Genomic DNA, 17,424 nt, shown 5'->3' with positions numbered 1-17,424 from the left:
TGTTTTTCCTAAATGCCAGAGGAATTTTATCACTCATGATGTGTGTAGGTGTTTTACTTTTCTCCTACCTCATTTGAAACAATTTTAAAGAACAGAATTAGGGTTTTCTGTATTTGTAGACAACATCTGCAGCCCCTTAATTTTTCCAGATAAAGACTAGTTGTATAATGTATTACCTCTTTTCAGACAAAAGTAGGAATCTGTGGTTTCTGCTTGGAAGGTGTAGGTGCTTGCAGACTACCTCTATTTATTATATTCTAATTTATTAGTGTGGAGGTCTCTTTCAGCATAATCACTCTGTATAGGAAAATGCAGCTTTTTTTTAAGTAAGAGTCCCATTTTTTGTAGCAATTTTTCATATCTAATATATTTGCAGTATGAGACAGGTAATTCTAAATGCTTCCTAACACAGCTACAGGATTAACTGAAGTAGTGCTTCAGTTGTTATACCCAGTTACTTTCCATCCTTTAAACTGGTAAACCAGATAAACTCATGATGGAAAAAGTCTCTTTCAAGAGACTTGTGATTTTTCAAGTGAGAAATGGCTTTATCGCAATCAAACTTTTCTGTTCTGAAAGTAACTTTCTATGAAAATTGTTCTGATTCAAGCATCCAGTTTGATCCAACTGGATCTATTACAGAGATTCTGACTTTTCCAATTAACCAACTACATAGCAGTGGAGAGATTTGAGATTGAGTTGAGAATGTCTTGTCCACCCCTATGGCTGACAGAAAGACGGGTATGGCATTCAAATTTCCAGTGTGCATTGTGTCATATATACTGCTTACTGTACCAAATAACTAGAATGAGTTTGTCCTGGAAAAATAAAATTTGGCCAAAAAATAGCATTCCATAATTCTGTCCTGCAGTGTTTTGCCTATTTTTTTTTTTTTTCTAGAGCAAAAAATAATTTCACAAACGAATTTATGGGCTTTAATTCTGGTTTCTTTTGGTTTTATGGTTTCTAACTTTAATTTGCTCAAATCCATTTTCATTTTTTGGTTCTTAAGTTACAGTATGTCTGATTTTAAATTGTTCTAATCTCATTACATCCATATAATAATATGTGAATACTAAAACTTGTTTATAACAAAAGAATATCTCATTTCTCAATCGTGTATCAGATAGAATAAAGAAATGATTTTACAGCCATGGTTCACAATTTTCAAAGCTCACATATTTCAAATCTGTTAATGACTGCTGCTCTACTTTCTTTTGTGGTGCAAATGTGATTTGACAATAAAGACATAGAATATTTCTAATCAAAAGGAAAATTACTGCAAAAGAAAATAAAATGTAGATACTGTAAATGTCAAACTATGACTAAATTGGGCAAATATGGAACATCCAGACCTGATTTACTTTAAAGTGTCTAAATCATGGGAATTCAAAAGCTCTAGTGTTTTGATGGCAAGATAGCCTTTTCTGCTTTCTTTATTCCAAAGGAATTTAAAGTATGGTTGGTTTTTCTGTGAAAATATAACATGAATTCATAAGACAAATTCATGTTTATATCAAAATATAAATTGGGAAATGTCACACTGGAATGGGCTCCTATTTCACAAAGCACTGGAACATACAAACTCATTGCTGTGTCACCCACTGTCTTTTGATATGTCAGTTCACTGTTTATTAATAAGTTTTTAGTTACTTCCATTTTCTTAGAAAATTTCAGTCTTAATGTTTACCAACTGTTTAAGTGCTTTGATAAATAAACCTTTACTGAAATTGCTCCTGAATCATTACATGGCAGAGAATCCTTGTGAAAATACACCAGTGTAGAGTGGGAGAGAGAACAAACTGTGTCCTTTTTCAATGTGTGGAGAAAGAAATCGGGTAGATTTAGTTATAAGCGATGGAGACGAGAAGTCAGTCTGTGTGTGTTTGCGGTGGACATACAATGGTATTAGGTGTGGACTGGCATTACTGCTCTTTAGTAATGATTTCCTTTAAGAAAACTATTGTGAAAGCCTGCTTTGATCAAAGAGTATGGCTAACTTAGCTTTCATTTGTAAATAAGGAACTTTCATTTCTGTTTTGCCCGTTCATTGTGTAGAATCAAAAACCCTTATCAAAATTCTGACTAACTCTCTTCCGAATAACTGCCAAAGGAAGCAATGGGCTACACTCAGTTAATCAAGTTATTTTTGCTATATCTTAAGTAAATTTTAGAAGAACGCCAGGATTTTGTGAATGCCATAGAAATGTTTCCTCTGTCTTAGGGAAATAAGATTTTAAATTCATCTTAGACTCTGGATGATACAGCTAGAATTCTATACAGGAATAACTCTGGGAATGTTGAGAAATTATAAATAAAATAGTGGCAATTTTGACATTCTTTGCAAAATATCATTCCTTATTTTAATTACATTTTAAAATTTTGTTTCATAGCAAATACATTTTGTTTGGGTGTTTTTCCACAATGAACTTAAAATATATTTTTAAACTGTAAAGACCAATGCGGGGAAAAACCTCCCTTTTATTTCCACATAAATTCACCCCAATGTTTTTGGTTTTTAAATGCATGTAGAACTTATTTTTTATTACTCCTTGCTGAATAAGAAGACCTACAACCTATTTATCTTAAATCTTCTAATGTTCTGATTGATGAGAAGCTTGACTAATCTGTATAATCAATAAGAGACGAAAAAAACTTGCTTGACATGTAGAAATACATAATTTTTGTCCCTGAAGGGCAGGCTAATATTTGTATGCATTGCTTGTCTTACATGAACCTATAGTTTGCCCTGCAGTTCCTGAATTGCTACTAGCAATAGCTATATGAAATAATTTTGCTTTTGAGCATGAAAATTAGTACTCAAGTGTGTGTGATCTTCTCAAGAGGAATAAAAAGATGATCAGGCCTGGAGCTTCTGCTGGCTCGAAGGGGAGATGATAATAAGATTTTTAGTAAGGAGGGAAAATGTACTGATGTTATTGGAATGCTGGTAGCTAAATTTTTATGAAAAATGTTTAAATGTTCTGATGTTCTGTTTCATTTATTTCAGTACTCTTCTTGATATGTTTTGGGAGGGGTTGGGGTTTTTTTTGTTTGGTTGGTTTTGGTGTTTTTTTTTTTTTTTTTGCATAGGGAATGTACAATGATTGCATCTTCTGTGGACTTTATCCATTAATTATCTGCATTTTTCACTTGGCAGATCAATAGTTCAGTATTTAATTTGTTTTCATTTCCTTTGCGTTGTTCTTTAAGTGAAAATGGGTGAATTCAACATGCTTTAAGAACTGACATAGCCAGAACATCCACAGCTGGCTATTTTCTATCTATTCAGAGTAGATAAGAAAAAAATATTTGTTTTCAAGTAAGTTGTGTAACAGAGGGTGAACAGACTACTGTGCAACCAATCCATCTGTCATATAATGCTACATTACTGTATTACATCATCAGCCTATTTTTTAAAATGCCAAATAGAATTGATACTGAAAGCTTTCCATACTGTAATGCAATTAAAAACATTTTTTTTGTACAAGAGCTTGGTTTAAAAGTCACTAGTAAAAATTTATTTTGATGGTAGCAGTTTTACTTCTGTATTTAATGGAATTTAATGCCTCAGAGCAATTTCAAGGACAAAGAGAACTAGAAATGTAGTTTTTATATAGTATCTTTGTTCTTTAGGTGCTGAAATATTAGCAGAAGATGAACTTGCCTCCTTCAGTCTTCCTGCACCATAGGGCAGAGAGCAATGCAGAAATCACCAAACTACTTAGGCTTTATCTTCTGCATGTGCTAGGGAGACATTGGTATAGAGTGCCCAGAGAGATGGTGGATGGTCTATCCCTGGAAACATTCCAGGTCAGATTGGATGGGGCTCTGAGCAATCTGCTCTGGTTGAAAATGCCCCAGCTCATTGCAGGGCGTTTGAATGAGATGAGCTTTGGAAGTTCCTTCCAACCCAAGCCATTCTATGATTCCATGATTCCATAGTTCTATGATGCTATGACAGATGTTCCTCCTTGCAGTTTCTTTGTGAATGGAGAAGTAATCCTGTGATTTATCAGCTTTTAATAAGATGAATTATTTATTGTCTAGAGCATGTTACAGAACCTTAAAATATAGGCAGGGTCATTTTCTAAATTGTTATTCAACAGAAAATTAGCAGAAGATCATCTTGCCTCCCTCAGTCTTCCCCTCCCACAGGGCAGAGAGCAATGCAGAAATCACCAAACTATTAATCATTGTTTGCCCTAAAATGTTATTTCTGTCAATGTAATTTGAAGGATTTCTTGTAATTACTTTTCCCCTCATCAGTATTTGAAGGATAATGATATTGCACTTTTAAAAAAAGGTTTCATCCTTGGGCAACAGCAGCTGCTTCTCAAATGATCTGCTGCTCTGATGTGGCTTTGTAATGTTTGGGATCATCTGACAAGTGAGGAAAAGAGATTCCAACCATACAAATATAGATTTAAAACCATTAGTAACAGATGACATAAGATCTACCAATTTAGAAAAAAAACCATCTGGTTTTGCAGACTTTAGAATTAAATGACAATATTTTGGAGTAAATCTAAATGTTCTCCAGAGCAACATCACTTTTTTGTTAGGTGGATGAATATATCATAACTCTGTTATATCTATATATCTATATATCTATATATATATCTCTCTGTTATAGCTAAGATTTTTGTGAATATTTTTTGTGAAGGCAAAATGTGCTATTGCCTACATTTACTTTTGTATCCAGGTTACCCATGTATAAGCTAACTTAGTTCCTTATTTTCCATCTCCTACAAAAATGTCTGCATCTGTTTTCTTCTTTTAAATCCCAGCCTGTGTACTGACCAGAATCTGTTCTTAATTTTTTTTTTTCCTGTTGAGTTTTGGCATTTTACCTTTCTTCTCATTTGGGAAAAAAAACATTTTGACCACTTTTGTAATATTGTTTTGAAAGGTCCATTTGGGATCTCTGAGATCAGGTTTCCAGCTGAACTTCTCTGTTTCTGAAATACATAGGAGACTTCATTTTTAATGTCAGGACCATCACATCACAGATGATCCGTACAACTCAGGAAACACCTTGGCTTTGAAAGACTGTATTTTTAAAAATATGTATTTTGCCTAAGAAATAATATTTTGATCACTGGTAGCACAGTTTAGAAGATCAAATCTTGGCCTGACAGATTAATAAAAATTATTTATAGGTTTATCTGCTTTAAAAATGTATATTTTATTCTGAACGAAGTATTCTTGCAGAAATCTCTCTATTAATAGAAACAGTCTTTCACCAAGACCTCCTTCATGAAGCTGTGTTTTTTTCTCAAGTGCCCATAGTGATATTTCCCTTTCCTCTGACATTCCAACCAAAAAGTTTCATACATGTGATACAAATAATTGTTTTACTGAAAGCAGAAATGCAGTTTCCAAAATTCATTGACTTAGGTGGTTTTGAAATTTTCACCATCTGGATGTATTTTTTCACTCCTTTGGGTAAGCTTTCCCTGGTTTGGTTGTGCAACAGTAGCATTCAAGCTTTGAGAAATTTGTATTTTTAATTGATTGTAATTAAGTTTCTAAGTTCCAAGAAAACCAGGTAAATAAAATTAAATGCCTTTCTTTATCTATCTGTAATTTGAAGATGAGAACCATTTAGTTAAAGTAGCAATTTTTGCATCAGTGCATAGCCTTTTATATTTTCTGTATCTGATTGTGACATTTACTAAATACAGAAAATCCTTCTTAGCTAGGAAAGGCTGGAGTAAAAATAAATTATGAAGCATTAATACTCTGAAACAATTTTAAAACATATTTGAAATTTGAATTATTTTGCAAGTGATTAATTTAAAAAAATATAGCCTTTTTTCTTGCTTAATATGTTTTCTGTTGTTTGAAGTTGCATTTTCATGAGGGCCAGGGAGCTGGAATTGCCAACTACCTGCTTTTCCATAGACTTAGTATAGCATTTTCTATAACCTTTTCTTGATTTCAAAGCTGAATCAGTATGACAGATTCCTCCACAGTTATATGATTTTTCTGTAATGCCAGTTGAGTAGTTTTTAGCAAGTACTTCAGTCTGCTCTTCACAATCCAGCTATATAGCACTAGTATACATTTAATGAACTGGATGTATGTCTTACATATCCAGATGCAGGATTCCTAGGTGAGAGAAAAATTTATTTAATTGAAAAAAATTGGAAGCAATAGGGTAGTATTATAGGTTTGTTGACAGTGTTCTGATGCACTGAGTTCTCAAAAAATACATTGATAGAAGCAAACTTGCACTACTTTTTGAATTAGAATAAAGAAGAACTTTTTTGGAGGGGGGAGGGGGGAATACAGTATTAAGTAAGTGTTTTCAGATCAACTTATCCAAAGAAATCACAGTGAGAAATAACTGTAGAATGAAGGTGGAAATAGAAGGTTACTGTGAGATCTTCTGTTTACCCCGTGTATGAAGCAGAGAAAAAGTGGTGCATCAAACCATGAGCTCAACACTGGTAGTCCTTCGGAGAAAAGACAGTGACTTTTTTGGCATAAATCACTAAGTACAGAATGTCCTTTATGGCATCTTCAAGATTTTTCATTCAATACTGCACAGTTTCATGTGACAGGGATTAACCTGTATTCAGTCTTTACCTAGGGATCATTGACAGCTCTAGCTTCCAAACAGGCCACATAATTACAGGTTAATGACAGGAGTTCAAAGTATGCTTTTAAGTTGTCCCTCTTTCAAAAAGTGTTAAAAAAAGGTATATGAAAAGCACAAGAACTTCTTGTATGATTTGTATTAAACTACAAGCACTTTTAAATGAAATGCTGGTTTTAATGATTCAGCATTTTAGTTACATGAATAAGACAAGAGCATGCTTAAAATTATCATTCAAACTCACAGTTTTAAATCAGCAAAGTGTGCAGAGCCTTTCTTATTGATGCAAGTTCAATGATGAAATTACAGGGTTGATAGTAAGGAGAAGCCCAGTGGGACTGTTCATTTAATTAGGCCTCAAAAATAATTGCACAGAACTGGCATCAATTTTCAAATAAATTCAAAATAGCCTTAATTATTCTTAATAAATGACAAAGGTTTGCCCTGCACTCATTTAATGTAAGAACAGGCTTAGTATACATAGTACCACTCTTGTTTTACAGCCAATCTGAAACATTACCTATTTGTTGAATCTGAAACAGTATGGATAAATAGGGCAAATAAATTTGAATCTTAATTAGAAATTCACATTGACAACTACAAATTAAGCCATAACAGTAATGACAGATGGTGGTTCAATATAGACCTTTGTGCAACATGTGAAGCCAGAACATCTTTTGCTCTCCACAGGTATTCTGTTTAAGGACAGAGTATGAACTATTTGCTCACACCAGTGTTTTCATATACAGAAGGAAAGAAACATGACACAGAGGTACCAACATCATAGGTACATGTAGAAAATTAGGCTCTTCAAACTATCTCCAATGCATCTGTTTAATATGACTGGAAACTTTTGTGTTGGTTTGTCATTGGATTTTATGATGTCAAATAATTATTTCAGCAAATAGATGCTCTGAAAAGAATGAGACCAGTCATTCTTGTACTCTTTTAATTAAGTTATTCTATAATTTAATGTTCATCAGAGAGTACTTAGGGCTGTTTCCTGTAGAAATATTGCATCTCTGGTCAGAGATGCAATATTGCTGTCTTAGAGAAACTCCCAACTGACTGCTTTTATATCAGCAAGTTCAGAGAGTTCATGCATGACTGCCATTAACAGTTTGATTAGTCTTGCATGTTTCGAGCCATCTTTCAGCACTGTGCTTAAGTCAAAAATCTAAATGTACTTTTCTGAACTTCTGAGTATTTTAAACTTGATTTTCATCCCAAGTAGGAATAAAGAGTTGAAATAATCCAATTCTGCATTAAATGGAAAAACCATCTTGTTTCTACACATTTGATTTAGAAAAAGAATTGTCAGCATTCTTAAACTGGGATTGTTTATTTTACTTTGGTGACTGCCTCATTCACTGGGTAAACTGAAGATCTGCCATTAACCTTCTGTCTCTGCTTCCATGGTTATTTCTCATGGCTTTATCTGGCAATCAGTTGGCCTGTATTGGTGCTTGTCAGTGAAGCAGTCAGAAATGAAGTGGTCCTTCCCTTGTAAGGAACCTTGTATCTGCCTCCTACCCTGCAAGTTTTATTAATCCCGTGTTGCTTGATGTACACCTCTGCACAGTGGGCAGGCTCAGGAAAACTTCCTGCACCTTCTGGCCAGCTGCACTAATGACCTTGGACTCTGTAAAGTGTTAAAGTAGGGAAGGGAGAAACTGTCTAAGGAAACATGTTGCATACTGTAAAAAATATACTGTAACTGTTTGTAATTTTTAACAAGTTTGGATGAGGTCTGTAGCTAGTCCCACTGGGCTATTCCACCCCTGCATTTGTATAAAAGGAGAAAAAAGATTTCAGCAAAATTAAGGAAGCTGTAGTGTGGGTGGACCCCAGTACACTCAACGTAAGAGCAATCCCCATTCTGATGTATGATAACTGAGTACAAAATTATGCTTATTTCATTTTGGTATTCCTGAGTATAATTTTAATTCTGTGGCACTGAGTTTATTTAATTTTTTAGGAACAGAAATCAAATTAAGACATCTGTTTATATCTAAGTAGGCCAAAGCTTCAAGTTTTTGCCATGTATCTTTTGAACTAACTTAATTCCAGATGAATGACTTTTTCTAGTATCCTTTTATCTAGCGATCACCTTTACGTGGAGTTGATTTAGGCTCAATTTTAATGGAAGAAAAAACTCTTGTCCTGCACTAACAGACATTTTGTTTTTTTCTTTTGTTGTGTTTGAATTAATTTTAAAAAACCAAACCAAAACCCAAACATAAACCATTTCTAAAGATGCAGTGATGCTGAACCTTAAGTTCAACTTAACTTTTGCAAGGTGTGCAGATGAACAGCAATGAAATTCTTATTTAGATGTAGAAATTTAAAGGTCAGGGTCTCCCCCCATAAACCATGTGGCATGGTGGCACTGAGGAACCATAAAAATTCTGCTCTTAGGAGCTGTGCTCATTTCACCTAGCTGTAAGTAGCTGAAGGATACTGCTCCTTGTATGTTCTCAAGACCTCCACTGGTTCTGCTCCTGGGGTAAGCTGGGCAAGCCTGCATGCCTAGCTCCCAGTGTGTTCAGAGCAGAGTTAGTTGTCATTATTCAACGGCTCCTGTATCCCGTAGCCCTTCTGTTACAGGATATTATCTGCTTTCTTTTTGCTTTAGACAAGATGCATTGTCACTGTTGTCATAGAGTTAGGCTTTGAAATAGATTTCACAGAGTCCTTACATGTCAAGATGAAGACTTCAAATTATCTTCACAAGGAGACAAGTGAAGTTTTAAATATTAATATCATAAGTTTGTTCCGAGTTGCCTATGCATCAGAAGTTTAGTGAGTTTTTGTCAGGGCTAGAATTCCCTCACTGGTAAACAAATGGCACATTTTTTGATGAAGACATTTATTTTGAAAGCCTTCTGTAGAATCTGTGCTGCACTGGAGCTTCTTTCTATAAGCTATACTTTCCCAGTTAATGATGTATAATGATGACTGAAAAGCTAAAAGATACGGTTACACAACTTCCTCTTCTCAAGCATATTGAGCTTCATTTGCAGAGTGATCTGGAAGAAAATTATTTGTGGGTTTGTTTGAGTTATTTGAGAAGGTTTAGGACTAAAAAGGATCCCACAGCAAGATGAGGGCCAGACAGGTTTAGCCAGGTAAGAACATATAAGTAGAAGACAGTCTAATTCTGAGGTGAAATGAAGAAGCTTCTATTTCACTTTTGAGTATTGGGTCAGGTGACTCAGAAGCAAACAATGATACATCAGGCAGGAAAATTATTATATCAGGCAGCAGCATGTGTTTCTCAGATTAGGCTTCTTGAGCAAAATTAGATTAAGATTTTCTTTCATCATTCTAATTAAACTATTCTGCCCTTTTCATTGTCTTGGGTCATTGTTGATGAATGACAGAGGAGTGCCTTTACTGCTGCTTCCCAAATATAATTAAATTTGATGGTTTTCAGTGGAAGAGGTTATATATTTGCTGAATTTATAGCAGCCGAAACAGAAATAGCAACTATGTATATTGGAAGTTAAGCTGTGCACCTGCATGTGTTGGATTGGATAGATGTGAATCTTTAATTTAAACTTTTTCTTTTAAATTGCCCTTCATTTTCTAGAGTTCTTGTGTTTAAGATTTAAGATAACCACAAACCACAAGAAACTTTTTAGATTTCTGTGCAAGAGGTCAACTGTACCTAATTAGTGGACTGCTGTTGTGTTGTGTGTTCAGAACATTCCTACTCAGGAAGTAATCTTTGTTCACTGAGTTAACCAGGCAGTTCACAGTGATGCTGTCTGGAGTGTAAGCTGCCTTTTGCACAGAATTCACTCCCTTGCAGAATTCACTCCCAACACGGAGCAATAATATGAGCTTGATATAAAGGGGAAGGTGTAATTTTGCAGTGCAGATATCCTAGAGTTCACTTGGCTAATCAAAACCAGAGGACTCTCCCAGAGCTTCAGTCCGTCTCAGAGTTAGATTTTATGCTGTTTACATTAAATACTGTCCATGAAGAAAGTTTAGGAAAGCATATGTAAATGTCAGTTGACAATTTATTCCATGTACTCTCAAAAGACTGCTGGCAGCACTGGGCATTTAACATTTGCACTCCTGTATTCTTGAGCAAGCAGTAACTGCATCTCTCTACCTGTAATATTATGTTTGAGAAGCATGGCCTGTGTTTGTAGTAATCCTTATTATATTGCAAATACACTTCTAGCGTGCTGCCTTATGTATTAATTGTCTTCTATAGTTTTTCCTAGTGTAGTGCACATTATTGACTCTGCAGTTCTAGCAATATTCTCACAAGCCTACTCTGCATGTGTGGAATTTATCATCAAATATGATCAGCCAAAATATTCACTTGAATTTAAGTGACTTCTTATTCACTTAAGGGCACAATAAGACTGTTCACCAACTGAATTTGGAAGGGGTTGATACAAGCCTTCAGGTACTATGTAGATAAAAATGTAGGGACAGATTCCATCTCATATACAGTTGTTGACAAGTATAGATATGCTTGACAATTTCTTCAGAAATCTATTAATAGCCTTTTCTATTTAAAAAACTAAATTCCATGTCAGATGAATATTGGTTGTTTTCTTCTCTTACATTTTGCACATTGCTTAATGCTGAGCAATAGACTGAGTTTTTCACACCTTGCTAACAATATCTGCCTCCTGTGTGTACTTTTTGGTTTGGACAATGACACTGGATTTGTATTCCTTAGGTTGTTAATGTGTGATCTGTTAGTACATGGAACATGGGAAGCTCCAGACACTCTCTGTATAAATAGGTTTTTCATGAGCAGTCAAGCTAAATTTTTTTGTTTTCTGTTTCTATGGGTTTTTTTTTTTTTGTGGTTTTTTTTTGTTTTGTTTTTTTTTTTTTTTTTTTTTTTTTTTTTTTTGTATGGCTATTTGTTCTTTTTCCTAAGTACACCACTGGTATACTCAAATGCTGTTCCCTTTCCTGGCTCTATACAACTCCCTTATTGGGCCAATTAATGCACAGCTGCACCCAATGCTGCTTTGCTATTTGCTAATGTGGGACATCTGCCTTCAGGGGAAATAGGTGCATGACAGAATTTTGTCTGTTAGTCTGCTTCCACAACACAGCCCAGCCACAAACTTTTAAGGAATTTTTTGCGAACCTATTAGGAGTACAGAAGTGACATAGAAAAAAATTTTGAAACTTTGACTAATAAAAGAGTGTAAAATGCCCTGTCACACAGAATTGTTCATATGGAGTATGTCGGTGATTTAAGTAAAAAGAAAGAATAGTTGTAATTAATTTCATCAGAGTTTTATTGAACATTTTGAGAAGTTAGATATTCAAAGAATGAAAGATGGAAATGATCAAATATGTAAACTTAAATTATGAAATGGGCAAGAAGTAAAACTGGCACTGTAAGCCAGTGACTCTACTTGAATATTCTTTGTTTTCCAGTAAAAGGGTTTTCCCATCATAGTTCATAGGAAAGTGAACCTTTGAGTTAGGCGCAATTTATAAAATGTGTGGTCCAAATTAGCCTAAAAATTGAGTTGGAAAACTGAGCTAATGTAAAAATATATATATAAGAAAATCAGCAAATTGATTTAAAATATTTTTATACCCACTCCATTATTACCTACAAAGAAATCTTATGTTTCTGGCTCTGGTGTCTCCAGGGATGCAAAATTACAACATGTTGTATTTTGTTCCCCCTTCTCAAAAGAAAAGCAGGAGCTCTCTTTTTGTTTTGAACATTCTGTTTGAGAACTCTATCAGTCCCCTAAAAGTCTATGTGTGTCTATTTTGCTTTTTATGTGGTATAATACCATTAAAACAATCAAAACATGAAGTTTAATATCCATCAATGGTTTTTGACAAGTTCTTTTAGGTACTTTAACTAAATGTAATCTTAACTAAGTTGTTCTGCATTGCTATTTCTTTCTCAAGAGTCCTTGAATACATATATTTTTTTACTGTTTTTCATGAATAAATTACTTGCAGTTTTAGCCTGTTCAATAAAATTATAGAATATAAATTAAAGAAAGAAATAGAAAGAGTTGATCTGTCATTCTGAAAGATTGATCTAGGATTTCTTGGAGATTAATTTTGGGAAATAATTCTGAATTTATTTATTCTTTCTTTTTTTTAACGTCTCTGTTCAGATGGAGGACGTCATAGCCCGCATGCAAGATGAGAAAAATGGAATTCCTATTCGTACAGTGAAAAGTTTTCTTTCCAAGATTCCCAGTGTCTTTTCTGGTAAGAGTCAAACTGAATTTCATGCTATTTTAAAGTTTCACTCTGCCTTATGTAGGGGGATGTTCTAGTGGGAAACACTTTCAAATAAGTACTGTTGAGAATTCAGTCATCTAGTCTGGATGAGACATTTCCTATCCTTTGAATACTTTAATTATAGAAGTTTTTGATGTATCTCTCAGATTGGAGAGGGTTTACACAGAGATGTTTTTGTCCTGAAAATTAGGTGAAGGGAATACTTAATTTACTACAAAAAGTTAATTCTCTCAAAATGGCAATATTTTTATTACAGGTCAGGTCTGGTTTTCAGCCATTTTCCGTAACCAGTGTGAGATTAGTGTATGGGCCAGTACATGAAGATAAGAAATTTCATAGCAGCAGAACAAAAGAAAAATCATCACCACACTCTGCAACTGATACTGATTAGGGGCTGTGACATTTATTAGAACATTCATGATCTGCTTCTGTAGCTGGGTGCCTGTGCCTGAGAAACTAAGGCTGAGATCTTTGTGGTGATTTGAAAGACAGCTGTAAACTTTATAGCTAGTTCAGGTCAGTATTGTCATAGGCACAAAAATCTGTGCATTTATTAATTATCATATACTTATTCTGACATTTACATAATTTTACAGCAATTTATGCATTTATGTATGTGGCTATATACTCCAATGGGTATGGAGTTCCTTTGAAATAGGTGCCATTGTCTAACCTAATTTTCCCATATTCCATAAGAGTGTATCCTTACACAAAAAGTATTTATAGAAGTTTCTGCTGTCCAGAACAGCAAGAAGAATTCTATATTTTAATTTTCAACCTTTGGAATGTTTTTGCTAGTGAATAATTGTGTCATAAAGAAGGCTAGAGCCTTAAGAGTGAAAAAATTGCTTCATGATTTTAGAAACTACTTGCACAAAAACTAGTCTCTGAAGAATGGACCTATATTTGCCATGGGTCAGTGCAGCATGGCATCAAACTGAATAATTCATATTAATTGTTAATCTCTGCCTTACCTTGTGTACTCTGGATTTCAAAATATACAGACCAAAATGTCTTTTTTTTCTTTTCACTGGAATAGACATCATACTTTTAAAGGTTGTGTTAGAATTTATATGCAGTTATACATAGTGGTTACTGAGGTAACAACTTTTCTATTGATGCATTAACTTCATTAGCTTCAGATGGAAATAAAAATCATAGCACAGTTCATTTTTTTCCTCTTTCCTGATTTTCTCCTTCAAATACCTGGGGGTAGCAGTAATTTTTGCTACACATGACTAAAACTCCCACCAGAACAGTATAACTGTCATTTTGGTTCCATTTATCTGCTTTCCTGTCAGTTCTCTATACTGAATGGAATCTGAAAGCTTCAAACCTATGTCCTCAGTAGCTGATTTCATTCAGTGTGCTAGGAGTTTATGTGTGTGTAGCAGACGAATATCGGCTTGAACTCAAAACTGTTGATTGCTAGGAAACATGGGAATATTGTCTAAGGATCATGATGACAGTAATGCAAATATATTTAATAAAAACTTGTAGTACTCTTAATACCCACAAAAGCATCAAAGTAGATGCTCTCCAGTTAAAATATACATACATATATGCTCATGTATTTTTATATACATACATAGATGTGTGGGGGGGGTGTGTGTGCGTGTGTGTCTGTGCATAAAAGATGACTTGTAAGAAGCCATCTGTCCAGGATTATGCCCCACAAATACTGGAGTTTTGCAATTGTTTGCTATTTTTTTTTGTGGAGGAAGCAAAATGGATAGCTCTACCACAGTGAAATGATGTTCCCTGCAAGCACTTAAAAAAGAACTCTATGAGTCCTTTAAACAACTTGTAAAAACTAAGGATGCCCATAAATTGTCTGTAGGAATAGGGTCTTGTGTGATATCATTTTAATTGTTATTATATGTCGTTGTATCCATATTTTAATTTTTATGTATTTTTATTTCACACTATTGCTTCTAAAAATGGCAAGTGAGAAACTAGTTGAAAGAGCCATCACTTTTTTAATGCTGAATTACTGACCATCTCTAAGATGACTGCATTAACAAAATCAGCCTGAGGAATGGTATTTGAATTTAACAGAAAGTTGTGATTGTAATAAAGAGGATGATGTAATTATACTATCTCATTTACTGGGTCGTTCCTGAAATGTTTTCACAAATAAAATATCACAGAGAGAAACATTTGAAATACAGATATCTCCCTATACACTATATACATTTTTGTGCTTCAGAAAAATATAATCCTAAATTAAAGATTATTCTACTTTGTGAAATTTTGAAAATATGAGGAATCATTTTGCTTTATATTGCATATATTCCACACATTCATAGAGAGCGAATAAAAATTTGAAACTTTTAAGGCTCTAAGGAGAAATGTAGGCAGGAGATTTTGCTCCTTCTATGTGATTATGCATTTCGATGAACAAAAGGAGGACTTACTGTTGTTGTCTTCATGCTTTTGAAATGTTTAAGAGGAGTGAAGAATATAGTGTATATCTTGCTGTTCAACAATAATAATTGCATGAAGGTTGTAATGGGCGTTCTTTATTAACATGGATTAGAATACTAGAATTAAAGAGGAGGTGATTTTCCTGGTCCATGGTTCACCTTTAGACCTGGAAATGGATTAAAAAAAACTTGCTTGAAATGATCAATTTAGGGAGTCTGACATATGAATCATAGAGATTAGAAGGAGCTCTAAAATATCATTTTTATTTTGGCTAAGGAGGGATACAAAAAAATGCCAAAGCTTTGTTGTTCACTTTGAAGCAGACAGAATCAGAGTTTACTGTCAAAGCACTGCAATAGTTGAGGGTTCTTTTGGAGGTCTTTGTGGGATGGTGTGGGTGGTTGAGCCAGTATTAGTACTGAAAGCTTCACAAGCTAATCAGAACATGAATATTTCATTAGGTAGATGTAGTGATGTCTTGTGGTCATTACGGAATATCAGAGTGATTCTTCATAGCGCTTTAAAGCATGTAATACTTGGGTGAGCTCGGTGATGAATAAAACCTGTGGAGAATGTTCCAACTGAGTGGTGTATAAGCTTGAGTGTGGAACATGAGAATTTTTATTGAAGGAGGAGGGAGAACTATGAGAAATGTAAGTTCCGTTAAAGAATGCACACAGAGAGAGAATAAAAACTATTCAAGAAAAACATGCTCATACTAGTTATTACTGGCTGTTTCTGATGCATGGCTCAATGATTTTGGAATGTAGTCACAGCTTGAACCAACAAAAATAGAAGAAAGAGATCAGTAGAAAGGTGTGTTTTTAACATCTCCTGTGTTAAAGAGAAAATGAAAACATTAATTTACCTTTCACTGGAAAATACAATCCATGTGAAGTCTTTAGTTTTTTCTCATTCCTGTAGGTGAAGCTGATATGGTATCTTTTCCATATAAAAATTATGTTTTCCCATTTTTTAGAAAGATTATTGCCATCATATCTAATTTTTTAAAATGTTTTTCCTGATCTCAGAAAATACTTATTTCTCTTTTATCTTGGAAATAATGAAAATAATGAGATATTGCAGCTTGATTAGCAAATGTATTAATATAATGATTGATTACCAGTCTTTAAGCACTAGTAGCAGTATACTTGGTAAAAAAATTAAAGAATGTATGTGTTTAAACATAAAAAAATCTAACTTAAAAGCAGACCAGCAGTCTCAGTAGCCTGGTCAGATGTAGTGAGATATTCCAGAGGAAAGCAGTGTTATAGTAGCTCATCTCACTCACAAGTCACAGGTGGGTGAGCCCAAGGAATGAGTCACAGGGGCTACCTGCAACTGTCTTATTATATAGAGGCAGGCAGCAAAAAATGAAGAGCCGTACAGTGGGAATTGGATGACTCAGGGGACTAATAACAGGAAAGAGAGTTTCTCATTAGTTTTGATCTTTCCAGTTGAGTAATGAGTTGTCAACCTCTGATGACTTCTCAGTGCTGCATGTGAAATTAGTTGATTGGTTTATCCACTTCACTACTGGAGATTACCGACCTGAAATACAAAATGGAATAGAAAGCTCTACTACTTGGTTTGACAGGAAGTAAAAGCCACAAGGCACAGCACTTCGATCATCTGGTACCTTTGGAGCAAAGTAATGTTACATTATATGTAAATAAAAGGATTTTGGAATTTCCATTTTTGATAGATTTTCCAGAGTAAATTAACCATTTGGGAGAAACTAGGATTCCCATCTCCCAAGTCTTGAATTTTATAGACCTTGTTTTTAACTTCAGTGTCTCCTGTGCTGGGTTGATGACAGGTTCCTACTTTCTTGTTCTATCCATTCCTTCATCTCTCTTTTCTTGCACTGTCCTAATGGTAGAATCACTGCTGATTTCTTTATGCCAAATGAGCCTTTTGTTTCTTGCAAACCAGGCCTTCAGTGTTAAAACTGCAAACTCACTGCCTTGACAAGGTTCCACTCTTAGGGAAATGCTTTGATGAGAAGCTTGCTGTCAGTTCCTGAAGGACAGAAACTGGATTATTCCCTCTCCTGTGCCCACTGAGATGGGCAGACTGGAGGAGGGACTTGCCATCTTTACAGTTTCACTTTTCAAAGCACAATTTTGAGA

The 17,424-nt window shown here is 34.5% G+C and overlaps 1 protein-coding gene across 13 annotated transcripts in view; it reads left to right on the top strand.

Annotated features, from left to right (window-relative positions):
- The window catches only part of RGS7 (regulator of G protein signaling 7), a gene marked incomplete at both ends in the record, with an annotated part of 239,303 nt that overhangs the window by 90,465 nt on the left and 131,414 nt on the right, over nt 1-17,424 (top strand). For all 13 annotated transcript variants that reach the window (XM_082301769.1, XM_082301770.1, XM_082301774.1 and 10 more), the window contains one exon: nt 12,736-12,832. In XM_082301769.1, coding sequence (XP_082157895.1) covers nt 12,736-12,832 — 97 coding nt within the window. The remainder of the gene's footprint in view (nt 1-12,735; nt 12,833-17,424) is intronic.

This window comes from Coloeus monedula (genome assembly GCF_965178545.1).
Source record: "Coloeus monedula genome assembly, chromosome: 2".
NCBI classification, from domain to species: Eukaryota; Metazoa; Chordata; class Aves; order Passeriformes; family Corvidae; genus Coloeus; species Coloeus monedula.
The sequence above is the reverse complement of the archived record's forward strand: the minus strand, read 5'-3'. Positions and strand labels throughout refer to the sequence as shown.